The following is a 21,128-nucleotide window of genomic DNA, read 5'->3' on the forward strand; positions in this document are numbered from 1 at the left end:
GAGGCACGTTAAGTTGGAGAACCCCTGGCCTGTGCCCGACCCCCTGCTGCAGAGAGAAATGCCTGGCACACCTGTTTCGTGCTGGTGACAGGGCTGCTGCTGGAGGCAGAGAAGAACAAGTGGAGACTGAGGCAGGGAAAGACATGAAGGCGGGGACAGACGGAGACAGAGCAGACGGTCAGAAGGGGTGACTGGTGAGCCAAGGGAGGCTCAGAGAGGTGATGTGGCCTCCTGAGGTCCCCGGTCACACTGAGCCAGGACTGCCAAGTCCCTCTCCCCGTCGCTCCATCCAGGGCAGAAAGGAGAAGCCAAAGGCTTCCCTGCCTTGTGTAGACTTTTCCCTAAAGCTCAGGTTTCCACACACCTCGAGTGCGGCAAAAAGGCCGCCACGAGCCTGGTGGCAGCATGGCCCCTGACCGTGATGACCGCTGCTCCCACCTCCTGACTGCTGAGCCCGACGGCCACCCGCCCTGGGACAGGCAGGCGGCAAACCTGAGGGCTTCACCAAGCCAGCTGGCATTAATTTTTATTTTTAAATCGTCCATTTTCCTCTCAGCTGTGCCCCTCTCCTCAAGGGCACGCGTCACAAATGCCAGCAGCTGTGTACATGGGCCAGCTTCAGGGAGGGCAGTCCGCACGCACCTGACTCTGGCCGGAGCTGGAAGACGCAGTGACCCCCCGGGGCAGGCTGTCCAGGGACAGAGCTGGGGGTTCCTTTGCTCGCTAAGATCCAGGAATCAGCTGTCCGAGGTATTTAACAATCCCCTTCCGTGCGTTAAACCAGGATCTTCAGCTGAACACAATGTCACGCTTTGTTTAAAAAATGACCCATCTCAGCAACGACTCCACAGAAACGAAACGTGTGAAAGATCACAGTGCTGTCCTTACTTCAAAGTAGCAAAAAGGTGTCCTGGGGACACAACTACCAGGTCCCAGAGCTGAGCTCCTTTCCCCCTGAAGTCTGAACAAGCTCCACAGAGCCCTCCCCGGTGACTCCTCTAAGCTCCAAAGCTTTCCCTGGATCGCTCTTTAAAACCACAGCATGTGGCTTACAACTCGGCAAGTATTTAATAACAGTGGTGATACTAACAGTTTCCATTCATGGAGCACTCGTTACCCATGAGGCACTTTTCTAAGCCCCGTCTGTGGACTGACTCTTTGAATCCACTGCCGTTATACTATCTCTCCATTTTACAGATGAACAAACTGCTATATAGCAAATTGGGCAACTTGCTTATGGTCACACAGCCTACTTGAACCTGACTTCAAATGCAAGCGGCTCAGCCACAAACCTGTAGACTTACGTAGATTGACCTCAGTGTTTAATGAATGAGGGGTGGGTGGATGATGGGTGGGTGGGTGGATGGAGAGAGGGAGGGAGGGAGGAAAGAATGGATGGATGGATGGATGGATGGATGGATGGATGGATGGATGGACGGATGGTGGATAGTTGGATGGTGGATGGTGGATGGTTGGATGGTGGATGGGTGGATGGTGGATGGTGGATGGTTGGATGGTGGATGGTGGATGGTTGGATGGTGGATGGTGGATGGTGGATGGTGGATGGTTGGATGGTGGATGGTTGGATGGTGGATGGTTGGATGGTGGATGGTGGATGATTGGATGGTGGATGGTTGGATGGTGGATGGTGGATGGTGGATGGTTGGATGGTTGGATGGTGGATGGTGGATGGTTGGATGGTGGATGGTGGATGGTTGGATGGTGGATGGTGGATGGTGGATGGTGGATGGTGGATGGTTGGATGGTGGATGGTGGATGATTGGATGGTGGATGGTTGGATGGTGGATGGTGGATGGTTGGATGGTGGATGGTTGGATGGTGGATGGTGGATGGTGGATGGTGGATGGTTGGATGGTTGGATGGTGGATGGTGGATGGTTGGATGGTGGATGGTGGGTGGATGGTGGGTGGATGGTGGGTGGATGGTGGATGGTGGATGGTTGGATGGTGGATGGTTGGATGGTGGATGGTGGATGGTGGATGGTGGATGGTTGGATGGTGGATGGTTGGATGGTGGGTGGTTAGGTGGATGGTTGGATAAATGATGAATGGATGGATGGATGAAAATAAAGAATAGGGTGCAGTGCCCTTGGGTCATCTCTAGCCTGGGTGCTGCATTCCTGAGCTGCCAGCACTGAGGTGCACAGATGCAGGCTGGGCTGGACCCGGAGCTGCAGCAACAGCCTGGTGAGTGAGGGGGTGGGGGTCCTGCAGTTACCATTGCAGTTGGGTCAGGAAGCCCTGGCACTGACAGATGGCCCCAGCTGAGCCTCCCTGCACCCTCCCTCACTGCCATTGCCCAGCCTAGAGCACAGAGTCCCATAGCCTGAGACCTGAAGGCAGGCTGACCTGGGGGTGACTGTCCACGGGGCCTGAGCTGCCTGTGCCTGTCACACCCTGGGCGGGGATTGGGACCCCAGGCCAGCGTTAGGATCAATGCTCCAGGAACAGGAAAGTCATGTGGGGGCTGAGTTTACAGTTATTTACCTCTGTCTCTCAACTGGCTTTTAACAAAGCAATTTCAGCATCTAATTAAGTTGTAAAATGGACTATTAGGATCGCTAATTGCTAAGTACTTCACAGGAGAAACTCACTGGCGCGCAGTTAATGTAAATCGCTTGCTGACGCTGGTAATTACACCGCTTTGGAGAAGCCCGGCAAGCCCGCCCTCTGGGTACGCGTGTGTGGGACCCATTACCGAGGACTCTCAACTCCCTGGGACATAAATATGGGCCATTTTTCCAGTAATTGCTCCCACCTTCCTGTCAGACCCCGTGTCACCCCTGCTCTTTCCCACAGAGTGGCAAGGAACCCGAGGGATGGCTCACCCGATTCCATCAGTTTCGATGTTTTAGTTACTTTGGGGAGGTTGACCAGGCCGGTCATTGCTGGGCTGGAGCCTCAGCTGTGTGGCCTTGGTGTTTCCATTTGTGTTCCTTGAAATGGGGACAATCACAACACCTTCCTTCTTGCATGACAGTGCCGGCTGAGGGGCGTAACACATGGAGGTGCTTAGGATAGGCTGGGGGAAAGCAGGTTAGGCTTTAGTAGGACTGAGCCAGTCTCATTATTTTTTTTATGACTTGGTCCTATTTATTTTAATTTTTTTTTCATCCTTACCTGAGGATAGTTTTTCCATTGCTTTTCAGAGAGAGTAGAAGGGGGAGAGGGGGAGAAGGGGAGAGAAAGAGAGAGATTAGTTGCCTCCTGCATGTGCCCCAACCAGGGCTAGGGATGGGACCTGCAACCCAGGTACATGCCTTGACTGGGAATCGAACCCGAGACCCTTCAGTCCGAGGACCAACAATGTCCAGACGGTATCTGCCATCAGCCAGACTCGGGAGTGAGGACCATGCAGGAGAGGGCCTGCTGACCTCCAGTGGACACGCAGTGTGAGGGGGGAAAAGACCTGTCCTGTGGCATGAGATTTGGGGATGTTTGTTACACAGCAGCTTGGCCATCCTGACCGATACACGGGGCACCAGACATTCCCTCGCCTTCATTCCTCTGCATGAACGTGGTGAGTGCCCTGTGAGCACCCCCAGGTCCTGCCAGCCTTGTGCACACAGTGTCTGTCCCTCACTGACACCTTTCCTTATTTATTTTTGTTAATCTTCACCCGAGGATATTTTTTCTGTTGCTTTTTTTCAGAGGGAGAATGGAAGGGAGGCGGGGAGAGAGAGAGAAACCTCAGTGTGAGAGACACGTTGATGGGTTGCCTCCCGCACACGCCCCAGCTGGGATGGGGAGAACCTACCACCCAGGTATGTGCCCTTGACCGGGAGTCGAGCTGGTGACCCTTGGGTCTGCGGGTCGGCACTCCAACCACTGAGCCAAACCGGCCAGGGCTGGACCCCTTTATTGAAGTCTGGGGGAGGAAGAGGCAGCCTCGGGTTCAGCTGGTTCTGCGCTGTGGTCCGTTCCGCCAAGCCGAGGCTCAGCCCGGTATCGGGAGCCACGGATCAGAGGGCTCTCCTGCTGACGGCAGAGGCGCCCATGTCCTTATAGTCGTCGCTGGTGACCCACATGTCCTTGAAGGTAGAGAGCGAGCACAGGATGGAGCCGCCCACCCAGGCGCTGTACACAGAATAGGGGCAGGCGCACACCTGGATGGGGGCCGAGGGGGCAGAGAGAGGGGGCCGGGAGGGGGGGAAGGGAGGGATGGGGCGGGGGGGAGACATCAGGATCAACACTCGTCTGAATGGGGGGCACAAAATACCAATTCCTGAACAAACTTCTTCCCCCCCAGAAAATACAATTTCTTCCACCCATTGAAGATGTTTAACAGTCCACATCCCACTGCCTGTCGCTTCCTCAGACTCCGCTACAAAACATGACACATTTATACTTATGTCACGTCTATGTGTAAGCCGTACGTATTCTGTAGAGAAATTAGAAAATGCAGATATCAAAAAAAATAATAATAAACCACGAGGAATCCGATGCCCAGAGAAACCCCCAGACATTTCAGCACCGCTTTCAATACCTCCTGGCTCCTGTTCCTGTCCTGCTCTTACAGGGACGTCGGTGGAGTGAGACGGTCCTTCATGCCCAATTCGGGGAGAAAGCAGTGCTTCTGACCCAAGCCAGGGCTCCCCTGGGCTGGGAGGGGGAACAGCGCCATGCCCATTTGCCAGCTGGGGCCACTGAGGCTCTAGAAGGTTCAATCCCTTGCTCAAGGGGAGTGTCCTCCCTGCGCGTTCGCTGACTTGCCCGAAGGCACCGGAGGGCGTCTCTTCTGCTCACTGTGCCCCAAGTGCCTGGCATGTGCCTGGCATCTCAGAGGCTCCCTCCAGAAATCCCTGTGCAGCGACTTGGGAGCCCTCACAGGGTGGACAGGGAGGACATACCTTCACGTTAATTAAAGGGGACACCAGGGTGGACAGTTCTCTCTGCATCCGGGACTTCAGGCCGATGCAGGAGCCGGTGCCTCCGGAGAGCATGACGTGGCCAAAGAGAGCCTTCCAGAGGGCGGCGCTGCAGGAGCTGATGCAGCGGAAGGCGGTCATGTGGGCGCCCAGGCTGTTCCTCCCTGCGGGCGGGCAGAGGGCGGAGCTGGGGCAGAGGCCGGGCCGCGGGCCAGGCCCCCAAGGCGGGCAGCCGCCTTTCCTCCTGCCCCGCGCCCCGGACGGCTCAGTCAGCCTGACGCTCCTTTAAAACCTGGGGATCAGCCCCGCTTTGAAGTTCCCCCCGAACCTGTGGTTCTTGTGTTTCTATCTTTCAAGTTACTGTGTAAGTAGGTGGCATAGAAATGATGCATAATGAACCCAGCCTGCGTGGCTCCGCGGTTGAGCATCGACCTATGAGCCAGGAGGTCACGGTTCGATTCCCGGTCAGGGCGCAGGCCGGGGTTGTGAGGTCGAGCCCCAGTAGGGGGCGCGCAGGAGTCAGCCGGTCACTGACTCTCTCATCACTGATGTTTCTCTCTCTCCCTCTCCCTTCCTCTCTCTGAAATCAATAAAAAATTTATTTTTTTTTTAAATATATATTTTTTTCAGAGAGAGGAAGGGAGAGGGGGAGAGAGAGAGAAACATCAATGATGAGAGAGTCGTTGATCGAGCCCACAACTGGGCATGTGCCCTGACCGGGAATCGAACCCCGATCGCCTGGATCCTAGGTCGACGCTCAACTGCTGAGCCACGCCCGGCCGGGCTAAAAAATTTTTTTAAATGATGCATGAGAGGCTTGCAGTTCAGCACGCCACTCCCCGCGGGAATCTGCCGCTGTAAAAATGGGATAGTGTGAGAGCTGGGGGAGGACTGTAGGGTACAACCCACTTGCAACGGTCAGCAAAGCAACGGATACACCGTAGGTGCCTAATAAGTGACAGCTTGAGTCAGAGGGACCTGTGAAATGGGGCGCAAAGCTGCTACCACGGGCTCCTCAAAGCAGAACCCCTCTCGGCCACCACGGCCTGTTTTCTCTGGCATGGTGCCCGCCTGTCCACGTCTGGGCTCACGTCCGTCCCTCCCCGCGGGCTCACCTATGAGGTCCGTCTGGAAAAGCGCCTCCATGCAGAGGAACGTCTCCTGCCCCAGCTCGATCTCCCGGCCGTCAGGCAGCTGGTGCTTCCCCGGGTGGGGCGACAAGAGGAACCCCTCCTTTTCCTTGTCGAAGTCCAAAGCCACGTGGCAGCATTTCTCTTTCAGGGCCCGGATGTACTCCCGTTCGCCTGGGCAGGAAGGGGGAGGCCCGGTGGGAAGGGTGTGAACAGGAGGTGAGCTCACAAACCCAACCCCGCTCCTCGCCGTGGGGACGGGACAGCACAGCCACAACAGCGTCTGCTCTCATCTCAGATTCCAGCACCTCTGGGCCGGGGGCGCACATGGCGGCCTGCGCTTGTGGTCGAGAAGGTGGAAGAGAGATGCCAGGACTAAGGTGCAAGCGTCTGCAAAATGTCCGGGTTTGTAGGCTGAACCTACTCTAAAGGGTGTGTGTTCAGGGGGCTGGGAAAGCAAATGCAATGTTAGCACCTATTGAAGTAGGAGGCGCTGTTGGAGCCCCATCCCCACCTACAAGGGCTCACAGCTGCCCCCTCCTCTGCCCCGGCTGATCGAAGCCCCTCCTCTGGGAATGTCTGGGTGACTGACAGCAGGTTCGAGGCCCAGCCGGGTCTTCTGGTGTTAATGGTTTTATACTTCACTTATCACTGTTTCGAGTTTGGGTCCAAGGGCACGCCCTGCACCAGCTCACCTGGCAATGGAACTGATTCTACAGCCCACCTGGACCCTCGCCCACTGACACTGGTCTTGCCCTGATATGCCCAGTTCCCAGCCTGCCACACTCTTCGGTTCCTTCTTGGCCCTTTCCTCCCACAGCTGATGCTGTTAGCCATGCCCTTCTCCTCTCTCGGCGGCTGGGACGCTGCGCACTCCTGGTATTTTCCCTTCCTTGTTTAGTCTGGGCTTTGCTGAGACACATCTACGTTCAGATCCCACCTCTGCCATTTACCAAGTGCCTGGCGTTAGGCAAGTTCATTCTCCATGTAAACCTTCCTTTTCCTCATCTTTGAAGCTGGGATCGGTCACCAGTCATGGGACTGTTGTAGGAACAAGATGAAATAGCACCCATAAGGATCCTGTGAAATGTCTGACTTTGTCCTAGCCGGGCCTCCTCACTCTCTCTTGCTTCTGCTTTAATCACTGCTGCTCTTTAGGGTTCCATGCTTTGCTTGGCTTTGGAGGCAGGCCTCCTGCCTTAGATGACCAGAAGATACAATGCAAGGTTGTAGGCTTGTGGAGGATTGGTATCCAGTCCAGGGGCTGGATGAGCAGTGGGACAGGAACCTCCTCACCTGGGGCCCTTGGTTCACAGCCCAGCTGCTACACCTACTAGTCAAGGGATGTAGAAGTCACCTAACCTTCCTAAGCCCCTTCCTCTTCCAATGGAGATAATTGCTCCCCCTCATGATGATATGGCACAAAGTAATGAGAGGATGTATGTGAAATGTTTACTTACCGCAGCACCTGCACAGGACAAGTACTCTGATAATCTTAGCTCATCATCAGGGTCATCACCATCATCACCATCATCACCTCCATCACCACCATCACTATCACCATCATCATCATCACTATCATCACCATCATCACCATCATCACCATCACCATCATCACCATCATCACCACCATCATCACCATCATCACCATCATCACCACCATCACTATCACCATCATCATCTCCATCACCACCATCACTATCACTATCACCATCATCATCATCACTATCATCACCATCATCACCATCACCATCATCACCATCACCACCATCATCACCATCATCACCATCATCACCATCATCACCATCACTATCACCATCATCATCTCCATCACCACCATCACTATCACCATCATCATCATCACTATCATCACCATCATCACCATCATCACCATCACCATCATCACCATCATCACCACCATCATCACCATCATCACCATCATCATCACCATCACTATCACCATCATCATCTCCATCACCACCATCACTATCACCATCACCATCATCACCATCATCACCATCATCACCATCATCACCACCATCATCACCATCATCACCATCACCATCATCACCACCATCATCACCATCATCACCATCATCACCATCATCACCACCATCACTATCACCATCATCATCACCATCATCACCATCACCATCATCATCACCATCACCACCATCATCACCATCATCACCATCATCATCACCATCATCACCACCATCATCACCATCATCACCACCATCACCACCGTCATCACCATCATCATCCCAAAGCCCTTAGACACAGGTAGGTTGTTGGCCAAGTAGCCTTAACTTTACAAACTGAGGCCTGTTGCCCTGGCCGGTTTGGCTCAGTGGTTAGAGTGTCAGCCCATGGACTGAATGGTCCTGGGTTCAATTCTGGCCAAGGGTACATGCCTTGGTTGCAGGCTCGATCCCCGGTCCTGGTCGGGGCATGTGCAGGAGGCAGCCACTCAGTGCTCAATGTGTCTCTCTCACATCACTGTTTCTCTCTCTCTCTCCCCCTCCCTCCCCCCTTCCACTCTCTCTGAAAAGCAATGGAAAAATATCCTCAGGTGAGGATTAAAAAAATAAATTAAAAAAACAAAAACAAATTGAGGGCTGCAGGTAGAACAAACCGAAAAGGATGTTACCCCAGAGACTGGCCCACAGTAGCAACTTCCTACCTAAGGCTATCAGCGAGTTCCCTTTTTCCGACAGCAGTCGCAGGAGGTACAGGGTTATGTCTTGACCCGCGATGTCCATCTGCATGGTCGACTGGCGCAGAGGACAGCCCTCGATGACGGGCACGAAGAACGTCATTCCTTCTCCGGACTCGACGGACGTCCCTAGACAGGAGAGCACGCTGGCATCCTAGTGTAGAGGGCATGGCGCCCTCACCACCCGTCAAGTCAGCGGGAAGAGAGGGCAGAGGGGAAAACCATCGGAGGGGAAGGCCGCGCTCTGAGGAGCAAACTGTCTTCCCCGTGGGGAGCATGCTGGGCGGGGGACATCCGGGCCAGACCAGGGACGACTATTCTGGACAGACCTACGGATGTTCTTATTATACCGGACACACGGGCATCAGCGGCAGGCGCCAGGGAGGTCAGAGGGGAAGGAGGGTGCTGTGCCCCTAACACCTCCTTCCGTCAAGAACCGTCTGCGCGCTGATGCGGACGCCGGGGCCCTGGAAGGCGCCGGGATGGGCAGGAGTCTGCGAGCCGTGCGGGAGGCACGCATGCCAGGTGCCCGGGTAACACGCGCTCGTCAGAAAGGGCGAGATGTGGCGATGGGGACCCGGGGCCTCGCTTTGTGTAAAATGCTTCTTCTGGGACCATCCGCAGCCCATTAGGGCATCTGGGTACCTGGCTGTGGAGTCTGGAGACCAAGAACTTCAAGTTTAAAGGGAGCACCCTGAGCCAAGATGAGCTTCACGCCCGGCTAGGACGGGGCAAGGAGTGGGTCCCCCCCCCCCCCGAAACACCTAAAACATAGAAGGAAATACAGGAAACAACGGTTTTCAAGATACTGGACACCAGGCAACAAAGGACAGCGTCCCCGAGAGGCAGGTGTCACGAGACGACTCCGGCCGGCCATCACGCCTCACGCGGAGACACAAAAGCGCCAGGCGCGATGCCAGCCCAGGGAATCCAGCAGCAGCCCAGGAGGGCCGCAGGCCCGACAAACGGGCCCTCTCGAGGCGCAAGGTGTTTCAACATTCAAAACGCCGTCAGTGTGATTTACCGCATGAAGGAACTAAGAGAAAATCCATATGGTTCTATCAGTCGATGCAGAAAATGCATCTGACAGAATTCCATATCCGTTCATAATTTAAAAAATAAAAAACTCAGCCGTCCGTCCTCATGAAGCCCTCCTTCACGCCGACACGGGTGTCTCTGAAAAACCCGCAGCTGACGCTGAACTCGCTGGGGAGACCGAAGGATTCCCTGTAGGGTCAGGAACGAGAACAGCTCCTGGCCGGGGGCTCCGGCCGGGGCAAGGGGCGAGAAGACCTGTGGGCAACGGGATTGCCTAAGTAGAAAATCCGATGAAAGCCACAGGAAAAAGCTACCGGCACAACACGCGAGGTCGGCGAGGGCACCAGGTGCAATATCGATATATGCAAAAAATCAACCGCACGTCTCTACACCAGCAACGAACGGCTGGAAATTGAAACAAAGACACTTGACACCCGGGAGCTGCCACCGCATCTGTCGGCTGGAAGACTATATATTGCTAAGATGTCAGTGCTCCCAAACATCGATCTATCGATTCAACGCAACTCCAGTCGAAACCCAAAGAGGCTTTTTGGGTAGAAAGCGACAAACTGATTCTAACATGGAAACGTGAAAAACCTAGAATGGCCAAAACATTACCAGAAAGAGGAGCCTAAGGGCGTCGCCCTAACTTGGTCCTCTTTCAAGGCTTATAAAAGCTCCAGTAACCCCGGGGATGTGTGTTAACCGACAGACAAACGGGCAGAACAGAAGGCAGAGAAGGACCCACACGTACACGTGAGGGCCACTGACTTTCCGAAAACCGTGCAAAGGCCGCTCCGTGCAGGGAGCATAGTCTTTTCAGCAGAGAATGTGCGAACCACTGGACATTTAGACACACACAAGGGTCATCTGCACCTTGTACTGTGTAAGAATGATTTCAAAGTGGATCGTAGAGCTAACCGTAACACTGAAAATTATACAACTTGTAGATAAAAACATAGCAGAAAACCTTTGGGTTCGGTGTGTATTTCTTAGATATGACACCGAAAGCCTGATCCGCAAAAAAAACACACAAATCGATCCATTGGGCTTCATTAAAATTAAAAACTCTCTTCTCCAAAAGACACGGTAAGAAAATGGAAAGTGAAGCCACAGCCCGGCTAGTGTGGCTCAGTGGTTGAGCGCTGACCCGTGAACCAAGAGGTCACCCGTTCAGTTCCCGGTCAGGCCACAGGCCCGGGTCGTGGGCTCGTCCCCAGTCGGGGGCGCAGGAGGCGCCCGATCAATGATGCTTCCCTCTCATGGATGTTTCTCTCTCTCCCTCTCCTTTCCTCTCTCCCTAAAACTCAATTTAAAAAAATTTTTTTTTTTAAAAGTGAAGCCACAGACTCAGAGCAAACATTTGCAAAACATGTCTCACAAAAGACGCGCCTTGGATGCAGAGGATCCCCGAGACTCAGAGACGAGCAACTCGGTGAAACGCTGGGCCTGACGTGTGAACGGACATTGACCGGGGCCGATACACGGATGTTAAGCACACACGTGAGGAGACGCTCGACGTCGTTAGTGGCGAGGGAAACGCAAACCAAAACCGCAACGTGATCCCGGCGCAAACCCGTTAGAACGGTGGCTGGAGACTGGGCACAGCAAGTGCTGGCGGGAGCGCCGAGGACCCGGAATGCTCCCGTGGGGCCGCGGGGAGCTCAGGGCGGCTCAGGCGGTCACCTTGGCGGTCACCTCCGGCAGGTCTGACAAAAGTTCAGCTGACGCCCGCCACACAACCCAGCCGCCTCCCTTCTAGACATTTACCCATAAAATGAGAGCGCACGTCCGCGCGGTCTTCGTGGCGTCAGGTGCCCGCGGCGGCTTCCTTTACACCAGCCCCGCGCCGGAAACGAGCCAAACTGCATTCACAGCGCAGCAGACAAGCCACGTACCGGGCAGCCACGCGGCGAAACGCGACCCGGCCACGAAAAGAAACCAGCGACTGATGCGAACACCACCACGGAGGAATCTCCAAATAACCGTGCTGAGTGACAAAAGTCACACCAAACGGGTGCACACGGCGCCATCGCAGGGACACAAAGCTCCAGGAAACGCAGACGCCTCGACTGGGACGGGCTGGGGCTGACGGGCAGAGAGGCGGCGCGGGGAGGGGACAGGAACGTTCAGGGGTGATGGGCACATTCACTGTCCCGATTGTACGTGTGACTGAGCCTCAAGCATGACCCAGGAGGTCAGGGTTCGATTCCCGGTCAGGCCACAGGCCCGGGTTGGGGCTCGATCCCCCGTCAGGGGCGTGCCGGAGGCAGCCGATCAATGACTCTCATCATTGATATTTCTCCCTCTCTCTCTTCCTCTCCTTTCCTCTCTCTGAAATCAATTTTTTTTAAAAAACATCAAACTGTGTGTCCTAATCACGGGGACTTCATCGTAGGTCAATCACCCCTCAGTACCGCTGTCCAGAAAAATGCAAGTCCAGTGGGAGCACGTGGTTTAACCAGGACAGGCGAAGAGGGCCCGAGGTCGAGGAAGCGCTGGCAGGTGTGTGTTCCGTGGACTTTCCTTTCACTGTTTGCAGGGAGGGGGGTGGGCACGGGCTCCCCCCGCCCGGGGCTGGGCTTCTGCAGGGCACTCACCCGAGATCAGGCCGGAGGAGTAGAGAGAAAGGACCCCCTGGTTGGCCAAGTACAGGGCTGGCACGTTAAAGGTCTCAAACAGGATCTGTGGAGAGGCATCGGGCAGCGCTGGCAGCCAGGCCGCAGGCAGGCGGCCTTACTTGTTTGCCTGCATGTGTCCTGCCTGCAGGAGGCACCTGGCTCCCCCAGAAAGATGCAGACAGTGGGGTTGGGGAGCAGGGACCCGTCACCCCAGCTCTGCCCGGCCAGGCTCCATGACACTGTTTCCCAGTCTGTAAAATGGTCTCACACCCTCCCCAGGGACCCTCTTGGACATCAAGAGGGCATTTCATGGTCTCGTGAGGACGATTCTGCCCCCCAAATGCTCTCGGAGGGCAGGCGGGCTGCAGGGAAATCCCGACACCTACTCGGGATGACTTGCTTGTTTCATAACAATGGAAACAACAGAAGCTAACAGCCGTGTGTTAACTGTACGCCAGACACTCAGTCCCCACAGGGCACGGTCAAGGGAAGTTTTCTGGGTGCTGACTGTACCCGGGGCAAAAGCAGCGACAGGAGAGATAGGATCTGGCTTCCTCTGCCCACGGTGAGTCCCCCTGGGTACGTGATGTTGGGCTCCCCACCTGTCCACGAGAGACCAGGGTACAGGAATGTGAGGGAGCAGGAGCCAAGGTGGGCTGAACATGGGCTGCTGGACACGACAGGGCTGCGACTCGGTGAAGTCGGCTGGGTGACGGGTGACTCTCCTACAGGTGGTGACACTGAGGTCCTACAAGGTCAAAGGTTTTTCTGATGCCACTCAGGGCGATAAGAGCCAACACTGTCAGGTGCAGCTCCGAACCAGAGACGCTGCCCGGCGGGGCCCTGGGGGCTGTACCGGGGGCGGTGGGGACATGCTGGAGATCGGCTGTGTGGCCAGCACCATGGTTTGTGTCAGGGCTAAGTTCACATGTCAACCCGACTGGGCCACAGAGGTGGGGCCCCTGCCGAACATTTGGACAGTCACTTTTCTGGGTGAGCCTCCGAGGTGTTTCTGGGCGACAGTCACATTTAAGTCAACGTGGAGTAAAGCAGATTGCCCTCCCCAGGGGGGTGGGCCTCACCTAGTCAGTCAAAGGTCTGAATAGAACCGAAGGCCTGATAAGAGGGAATTCCTTCTTCCTGATGCCTTTAAACTGGGACATTGGTTTTACCTGCCTATGGATTGGAACTCACACCACGGGCTCTCCTGGGGCTCCGGCCGGCTGACTCACCCCGGGATGTGTCCACCTCCATAGGCCCGTGAGCCAATTCCTTATATCAAATCTCTTTCTATAAACGTATCTCCCGCTGTTTTGTTTCTCTGGAGGATTGTGTCTAAGTTTGGGGGAGTCATGCTCCCTTGGGGTGAGGGACATCCTGCCTCTCTCTGGCCAGGTCCCTGGGGCCCCGACAGGCAGTTGTCATTCTCAAAGTGGGGACCTGCTGTTTCTGGGCTGCGGGCTCTGGGCCCGGTTCACATGGAACCGGCTGTGGCCCACTTCTGTGGCCACCTGGCCACGTGTGGAGGAGGTTCCATAGGCGCCTCAGGGCCCTGTTCTAATGAGGCGGCAGCTTAGGCCTGCGCTGTGATGAACGGTGTCTCTTTCTGGGTCACGGCACGAGCCTCCTGTGTGCAGGTGGTGCCGTGGCCACGGGGGCTGCCCTCAGGGTCACCGCTCGCTGAGGGACACACGCTGGGCCCCGGGACTCCAGGCCACATGGTGGACCCTGTTGCCTGCTTAATTAGCTCACCCAAGTCCTCAGTAGAGGCCTAAGGGTGTAACTGGAACACAGGCGGCCAGCACAGCCCCTGCGGCCCCACCCACCTGGACCCTGTCTGAACCCTCAGGGCCTCCACCATCCAGGTCAACCCGACCAGCACATGCAGCCAACTTCCTTCCTGGGGGCAGCCGGGGTGCGGCTCTGAGAAGGGGCTCCGGGGATTTAAGTCAGAGCCAGACATCCAGACAGAACACACAGCGTGACAGAGCTGAGGATGGGCCGTGGAGCCAGGCCCTGGGGGTCCCGGGCGGTCTGCAGCCACTCGCCCTGTGACCTCGGCCCGATGGCTTACGCTCCTGAACCCTCCGAGCTCTCCCTCGGTGCACAGGGGCCAGTGGTCGCCCTGCCCGAGGGCGGCTGTGAGATGAAATCATTCGGAGTGAGCCCTCGCCCCGCCTCACAGGCCCACGAGCCGTCCTCGGTGGCCATCATTCTTGCCGAAATGTCAAAGGGCACAGCTCTCGCTGGTGTTTTTATCTTGCTGAGCAAAGGGAAGGTGACATCCCCAGGGCGGCCTGGTCCCTGCCCGGCCCCACCGGCCTCTTACCTCTGACACTTTCTCCTTCCTGGACATGGTGCTCAAGGGGGGCTCCGTGAGCATCAGGGGGTGCTGCTCGGGGGCCACGCGGAACACCTCATAGAAGGAGTGATGCCAGATCTGGGGGGAAGGGGCACAGTCAGGTGCGTCCGTCAGCTCAGCGTACCCACAAATGGGCAGACTGTCTACCCCGAAAGCGGCTTCTTCGGTGGCGTGTGATGTGTAGGCGGGAAGACAGGGTGTGGCCTTGCAGAGGCCACAGAGCTCCGTCCGTGGCCTTGACAGGACAGGATGGGGGAGGGGCACAGCCCCTCTAAAGAGCCTTGTGGTCTCCCTGGGGGACAAGTCCCAGCCCTGGGGTGACGGGTGAGCCCGTGACTCAGTGAGGGGAGGGGCGCCCTGAGAGCACGGGCCTCGGGCCCAGCAGAAGTCCTGATCCCGCCGCCCACGGGTGCCTGACGGGTGACGGGCCTTACGAGCCGTTGCCTCATCTGTAGGGTGGGAAATGTTCCCTCCCTCCCAGGCGTGAGGGTTAGATAGCATGACATCTGCGGAAAGCCTGGTGTCTTCGCTCCCTGTGGCCACGTTAAGTCCCACAAATGTGCGGCTTAAACCACAGACATTTACTGTCTTCCGTCCCGGGGGCTGGGAGACTGACATCCAGGCGTGAGCAGGGACCGAGAGCCGGAGCCACCGAGGGAGCCTGGGGGGGGGACATCCCTTCCCGCTGCTGAGGCGCAGGGGCCGGGGACTAGGTCCCGGCCCAGCAGGGGCTGCAGGTCACCTTCTCCATGCTGTCCCAGTTGGTGATGGTGGCCCGAGAGATGGGATACAGCACATTCAGGTTCTCTGGTCTCCTCTGAACCTCGCGTCCGATGAACCACTCCTCTTTGTCCAGTCCCACCAGCGGGTCCTGGAAAAGGCAGGGGTTTTATTTTTATTTTATTTTATTTATTATTTTTTAACCCTTACCCGAGGACATTTTTTCCATTGATTTTCAGAGAGAGTGGAAGGGAGGGAGAGAGAGAGACATAGATGGGTTGCCTCCCGAACACCCCCCGACCAGGACCGGGGATCAAACCTGCAACCGAGGTACATGCCCTTGTCCGGAATCAAACCCGGGACCCTTCAGTCTGTGGGCCGATGCGCTAACCACTGAGCCACACCAGCCAGGGCAAGGCAGGGGCTTCGCGAGACAGGCCGGCTCTCGAGCCACCAGAGCTCACCCACCCGGAGCTCTGACGTCTTAGGAGTTTGTCTTTTAGGCAGAGGGGTCTGGACGGGGGGTGGGATCCCCTACAACGAGCCCAGGGCAGCTGCTGGCCTTCCGGGAGCCTCCACCCTGTTCTCGGTCACGGGGGACATGGACACCCGTCCTCTGTTGGGGGATCAGGGTCTGGCAGCACGTGGGGGGGGCACGTTCCTGCAGGTCAGTCCCGGGGGGCAGAGGATGCCCAGCAGGCGGAGCACCGCCCTGCCCACCCTCCTGCTGGCTCCCGGGCCGGTGGCTCAGTGGCAGGTGTCCCTGGGTACTAGCGGCCACTGTGCATCTTAAAAGGACAGGTCCACCCCACTCTTAAAGTGGGAAAGCAAAAAGCACCCTGAACGGGTGGCAGGTTTCTTTTGTACAATCGCCTGCTTTTCTAACTTACGTCACCGGCCGCCTCCGTCTAAGCCTGGCCCTGACAGTGCAGCCCAGCTTCGGGGAGTCAGGTTAGACATACCCCCCAGACCTGCTGCAGTGGGAGCTGTGGGGGGGCGGCCCTCGCATTTTACCCGGCGAGTGCCCGGGAGTCAGGCGCTCGATGACCTTGGCCCCCGCCCGCTCTGAGGGTGCGACTGGGCCAGTCCTGCGGGAGGCGGCCATCTCCAGGCTGAGCAGCACCCCGGGGAGGGCGCCCTGTCACTCACACTGTGCCGAAATCTCCCCAGGACAGTCGGGAACACGGCCAGGGGCACTTCTGCTCCCGAGAAGCCCACCTTGCTGAAGCCGGTGCCAAAGTCGCAGACGAGGGGCACGTTCATCGCGCCGTGTGACCCAGATGGGCTGCGGGGAGATGGGACAGTTATTTGCAACGTTAGCAAGGTGCTGGCCCCGCAACGGGCTCTGCCAGGCATGGCCTCGGGCTCTGAGCTCCCGGGGCTCGCGGGGTGCCCCTCACATGGCCGCGCAGGTGGCTTCCCAAACCCAGGGCAGGGCCCTGCCTGGGCGGCCGAGCCACCGTCCACACGCTGTGGGCAGTTTGCTGGGAAGGGTGGGCTTTCAGGTGACCACTGACACGGGGCTGTGCTGGAGAAGGGAGGCCCACGGGTGACAGCCTCCATCAGTCCCGGGCATGGCCCGTGACTTGCTCCACGGGGCTCATCTGAAGCCACCCGTCTCCTGCTCGCTGGGGCTGGGGCGGGGAGGAGACCCCAGCAGGCCCGGGGGTCACAGCCCGGGCCCTTCTCCCAGCTCCTGTGCCGCCTCCCCAGGGCGGCCCTGCCCTCCTGGCCCTCCCCCCACTTCTGTTCCAGACATTCCCAGGGCTGCACAGGTTAGAAAACAGGAGAAAAACATAAGGAAGAAAATGGTAGTCAGCACGGCCCCCCCACGGTGGCCCAGTTTTATTTGAGAGTCGATTTCAATCTATGTCCATGTGTCATTTTTTTAAAAGGGAATTATGCTCAAAAAAGGAATCCATTTCTCTTCCACATATTGCACTTAACTGAACCTTTATCATGACCAATGTTTTCTTTGAAAGGGATTTTCATTCCTTTCCAGATAGAGAAAGACTACAGGTTCATTACAGAAAATAGAGAAAGCCCCGGGGGAACAAGCTGGCCCCGCCTGCGCCCCTGGGGCTCACAGGCGGCCTCTGCTGACGTCGGGGGTTTGGGGTTCAGTCCTACCTATGAGGGAGCCCCTTTCCCGTGGTGCCAGTGAGGGCCTGTGAGGATGCTCCAGGCTTTACCGTGCACACGTTACATATAAAACATCACATGTACAGGTGAGCGCCAGCCTTCCTTCTGGACACGATAAATGCCCCGTGTCCGTGTCACATGAAACACTTTCTGGTACCACCGAGCCCGCCACGCGGACGGCTGTGGCTCCTCTAACCCCGCCCCCGTGCCCGTGCGGACGCCTGGCGCCGATCGTTCTGGTTTTGTCAACCCCGCGAGGAGCTCCTCGGTCAGCAGCCTCTGTCCGAATCCTGGGTTAGCCCTTTACCACCTGCGTCCTGAGAACGACTCGCTGGAAGACCAGGAATTTTGAGAGGCCCCGTAAACGTGTTGCCAAATTGCCGTCGGGAAACGTCGGTCAGTCTCAGCTGCCACGTCAGGACACGTTTCCCACTGTGCTCCGTGACGTCCACGTGCCCGGCGTCCCCGACGGGCCACAGGCTCCTCCCGGCACCCTGTGCGCCCCGGACGCTCGGCTGATGTTTGTTGAATTGCTCTGGAATCCTGGGCTGTCCTTTGGGGTCACATCGCAATCCCTGCTTTGGAATTCTGGGGTGTCCCAGTTGTGTGTCTGCTGGTCGAGTAACTCCAGCCACGTGCAGCTTCTCAAAGGCGGGACCTCGGCTGTCCCCCGCCTCCGGCACAGGGCTCGGCGGGGGGGCTGGGCCTGCGCTGGGGTCAGATCCGTGGGCGCAGGGGGCGCGTGTGAACTTGCTTCCCTGCTTGTGCCGAGGTGAGACCGGTGTGGCGGACATTACCCATCATCACTGTCATCACTGCAACAGCAGACCCTCTGGGTAAAGGATTTGCCGGTGCAGACCCGGAGGGAGAACCCCACGGCCACGCTCTTTCTGAGACAGCTCAGTGCGTTCCGGGCACAGAACTGAGCTCATCCCAGGGCTGGTCCGGCGGCTCTCACCCTCCCTTTGGTACAACAGCATCTGAGCTCAGAGTGACCAAAATACAGACGCAAGTGGCTCTAAACCAGAGAAGCAAGGAATGGATACCCCCTGGGACCCCCGAGGGACTGCGGCTGGGCCAACACACTGACATAGCCCAGAAAACCCATCTCAGATGTTTGGCCTCTGGGGCCGAAAGGTAATGTGATTCTATTGCTTTAAGTCACTCGTTTGTGGTAACTTATTACCACGACCCTGACCCTTGGCCGAGAGGCCGGCGAGTGACAGAGCCCAGGTCTGCGCCGGGGCCTGGAACACGGAGCTACTGGTCGCCAGGAGCGAGTCTTCCGTGGGGACTTCACTTTCCATTGGTGCATTCATTTTAAAAAGACTTGGGAACCTACTACGTGCCGGCCACTCCTTCTGGCCAGGAGAGGTTCCTGATGTTTTCAAACTGGGCGAGGTCGGGAGTTTCCGTCGGGACAACGGTCGCTCCAGTTACCAGCATTTTCCACCCAAAACGGCTCCTCACTCACTTTCTTTGGCTCCCGACACCGAGCCCAGCATCCAGGCCGAAGGTTCGTCATTTCGGCACGAGGCCCCCTCGCTCCTGGACGGGAGCTCGCCGTGGGCCCCGTCTCCACCGCCGCCTGGTCTCCCGGTAACACTGGAGGCCAGACTCACCTTCTGCAGGGCGTGTGCACAGCGCAGCGTCGTTCCAGCTGGGTCAGCGCCCGGAGGACAGCAGAGGGCACGGGGCAAAGCCGGGGTCCGGTTCCACTCCCGCTGCTCAGTCAGGGCGCCTAGCTCGCGGGGGCCTCGCCGCACCGGGTCTAAGGAGGAAGCATCTTCCTCACTCTCAGGAGCCCCGCCTGGCTGTGCGGGCCTCTCCTGGGGACCTTGGCGCACAGCCGGAGGTACTGACCGGAGCTTCTACACGGTAATGACACCCGGCGTCCGGCCAGGAGCCCGCCTCGGGGACCCCGGAACCCACCCGTGTGATCACGCGGCAGACCCTGGGAGATTACGGGTGCGTTTAGAATTGAGCGAGGCCACGAAGTGATTTGGTGCGATGCCCACCCAAAAGAAGTGTTTTCTAATAGCTGGAGAGGAAGGTGAGAGAAAGCATAGCACCACGAACATGTACGCAAGGAAGCCCCCAGGGCGCCTGCCCCGGATGCCCTGCCCCGCGCCCTGCCCCGGCCCGCAGCCACCGCCTCCCTCTCACCTGGAGCTCGGGGAAGAGACTCGGCCTCTGTGGGCCTCACCCTCGAGGAGGTTCTGATTATTCAGCAATTGTTGGTCTCACTCAGTGACATTCTCTCTCCCTTTAAAAATAAAAATAAAAATTTTTTTAAATAGAGTCTGAAAGAGTTTTTAGTTAAACAGTGAAAAACTCTAGCCCAAGGCAGAGCTGCTGGAACAAAGAACCTACGAGACGGGCCCCCTGCAACCCCCCAGCACCTGCCAGCCCTGCCCGCCAGGGGGCAGACTGTGTCCGAAACGGAGTCACCCACCACCTCAAGGCCCACAGCACCCACAGCTGTAAACACACACGCGTCTCCACAGGAGCTCAGAGACCTCTCCGCGGGTGTGAGGCAGCCCTTCCTGGTGGCCGGGCCGGCCTCCCGCACAACCACTGCACAACAATCGCACTGTGCTGTAACTGGGTGACCTCAGGGGTGTCACCCCAGCCTGAGGTGGCCCCCGCTTGCCATCTCAGTCTGTTGGCCTTCCCACTTTTTCTGTACATGCTCCCTGTTTTGGAGCTTGTAACCCTCCAGGGATGTGTCCTGCACAGGACAACAGGGCCCACAGCCCCAGTCGAGCTCCCTAAGCCTTTGCTGGGGGTGGAGAGTTGAGGGAGCTGGAACCCGTGGGCAGAGCTGCCCTCAAACCTGGGCAGGGGCAGCGATACCTGGAAGTGGCCCAGGTGTCCTGTCCTAGACAAGGCTGGGACGGAAGAGGGTGCAGTCCCCTCAGTGGGCCGGATATTCCAGCACTTCGATTGAAAGCGCTGTGTGTGCCAGGTGTGGAAGGTAGGGGGCGGCTCGGTGGGGACCCCACAAGCACCCCCTCGGGCAGGTGGGGCTGTACAACAGGCAGTGATGGGATTTCTAGAACCGGTGGACTCAGAGGTGTATGGACAGAAAAAGGCCTCTCTTTCTTTGCTGCACCGTCCGTAATTTATGAGAAGCGCCTGGTAATTAAGCCCCGGGATTGTTGGCTCCTCTGGTTCCAACAGCCCTTCTGTTCAAACTACAGACAAGAGAATCTTCTCTCAAGGCTACATTGTTGCATCCACTCCTGCTGTTTTCACAACTCTCAAGGCTACATTGTTGCATCCACTCCTGCTGTTTTCACAACTCTCAAGGCTACATTGTTGCCTGCCCCTCCTGCCAGCTGTTTTCACAGCTGGGATAATTAGGATAATTCGCACCAAGGAGTCTCTAGTTAGTAGAACATCCCCTCCCCTCCCCCCTCAAACAAGCCCCCTTTGAAGTCTTTATAACTCTTGCTCTGAGCATGTCTTACAGGCCCGGGAAAAATACTAATAAGACACCTCCCTAGGA

At 57.2% G+C, this 21,128-nt stretch overlaps 1 protein-coding gene across 1 annotated transcript; it reads right to left on the reverse strand.

Moving 5' to 3' along the window:
- Nucleotides 1-3,914: 3,914 nt before the first annotated feature.
- On the reverse strand, nt 3,915-16,754 carry LOC308565198 (actin, alpha skeletal muscle 2-like). The gene is made up of 8 exons (XM_081154018.1): nt 16,625-16,754; nt 15,498-15,626; nt 14,723-14,833; nt 12,373-12,457; nt 8,702-8,863; nt 6,004-6,192; nt 4,871-5,052; nt 3,915-4,126 (listed from the first exon to the last, which is right to left on the reverse strand). The coding sequence occupies exons 1-8, from the start codon at nt 16,736-16,738 to the stop codon at nt 3,983-3,985; spliced, it is 1,116 nt and encodes a 371-aa protein (XP_081010144.1). The 5' UTR covers nt 16,739-16,754; the 3' UTR covers nt 3,915-3,982.
- Between the last annotated feature and the right edge of the window lie 4,374 nt (nt 16,755-21,128).

This window comes from Miniopterus schreibersii (genome assembly GCF_964146895.1).
Source record: "Miniopterus schreibersii genome assembly, chromosome: 12".
NCBI lineage: Eukaryota > Metazoa > Chordata > Mammalia > Chiroptera > Miniopteridae > Miniopterus > Miniopterus schreibersii.

What these genes read in the sequence shown, in the direction of transcription:
- LOC308565198 (XM_081154018.1), bottom strand. Translation starts at nt 16,738, where the DNA reads ATGAACGTGCCCCTCGTCTGCGACTTTGGCACCGGCTTCAGCAAGGTG. An exon ending in CTCCTCCGGCCTGATCTCGG is followed by an intron (nt 8,864 to 12,372) that starts GTGAGTGCCCTG and finishes TCTCCTGTCTAG; the next exon opens with GGACGTCCGTCGAGTCCGGA. An exon ending in CCCCTTTAATTAACGTGAAG is followed by an intron (nt 4,127 to 4,870) that starts GTATGTCCTCCC and finishes GCCCCCATCCAG; the next exon opens with GTGTGCGCCTGCCCCTATTC.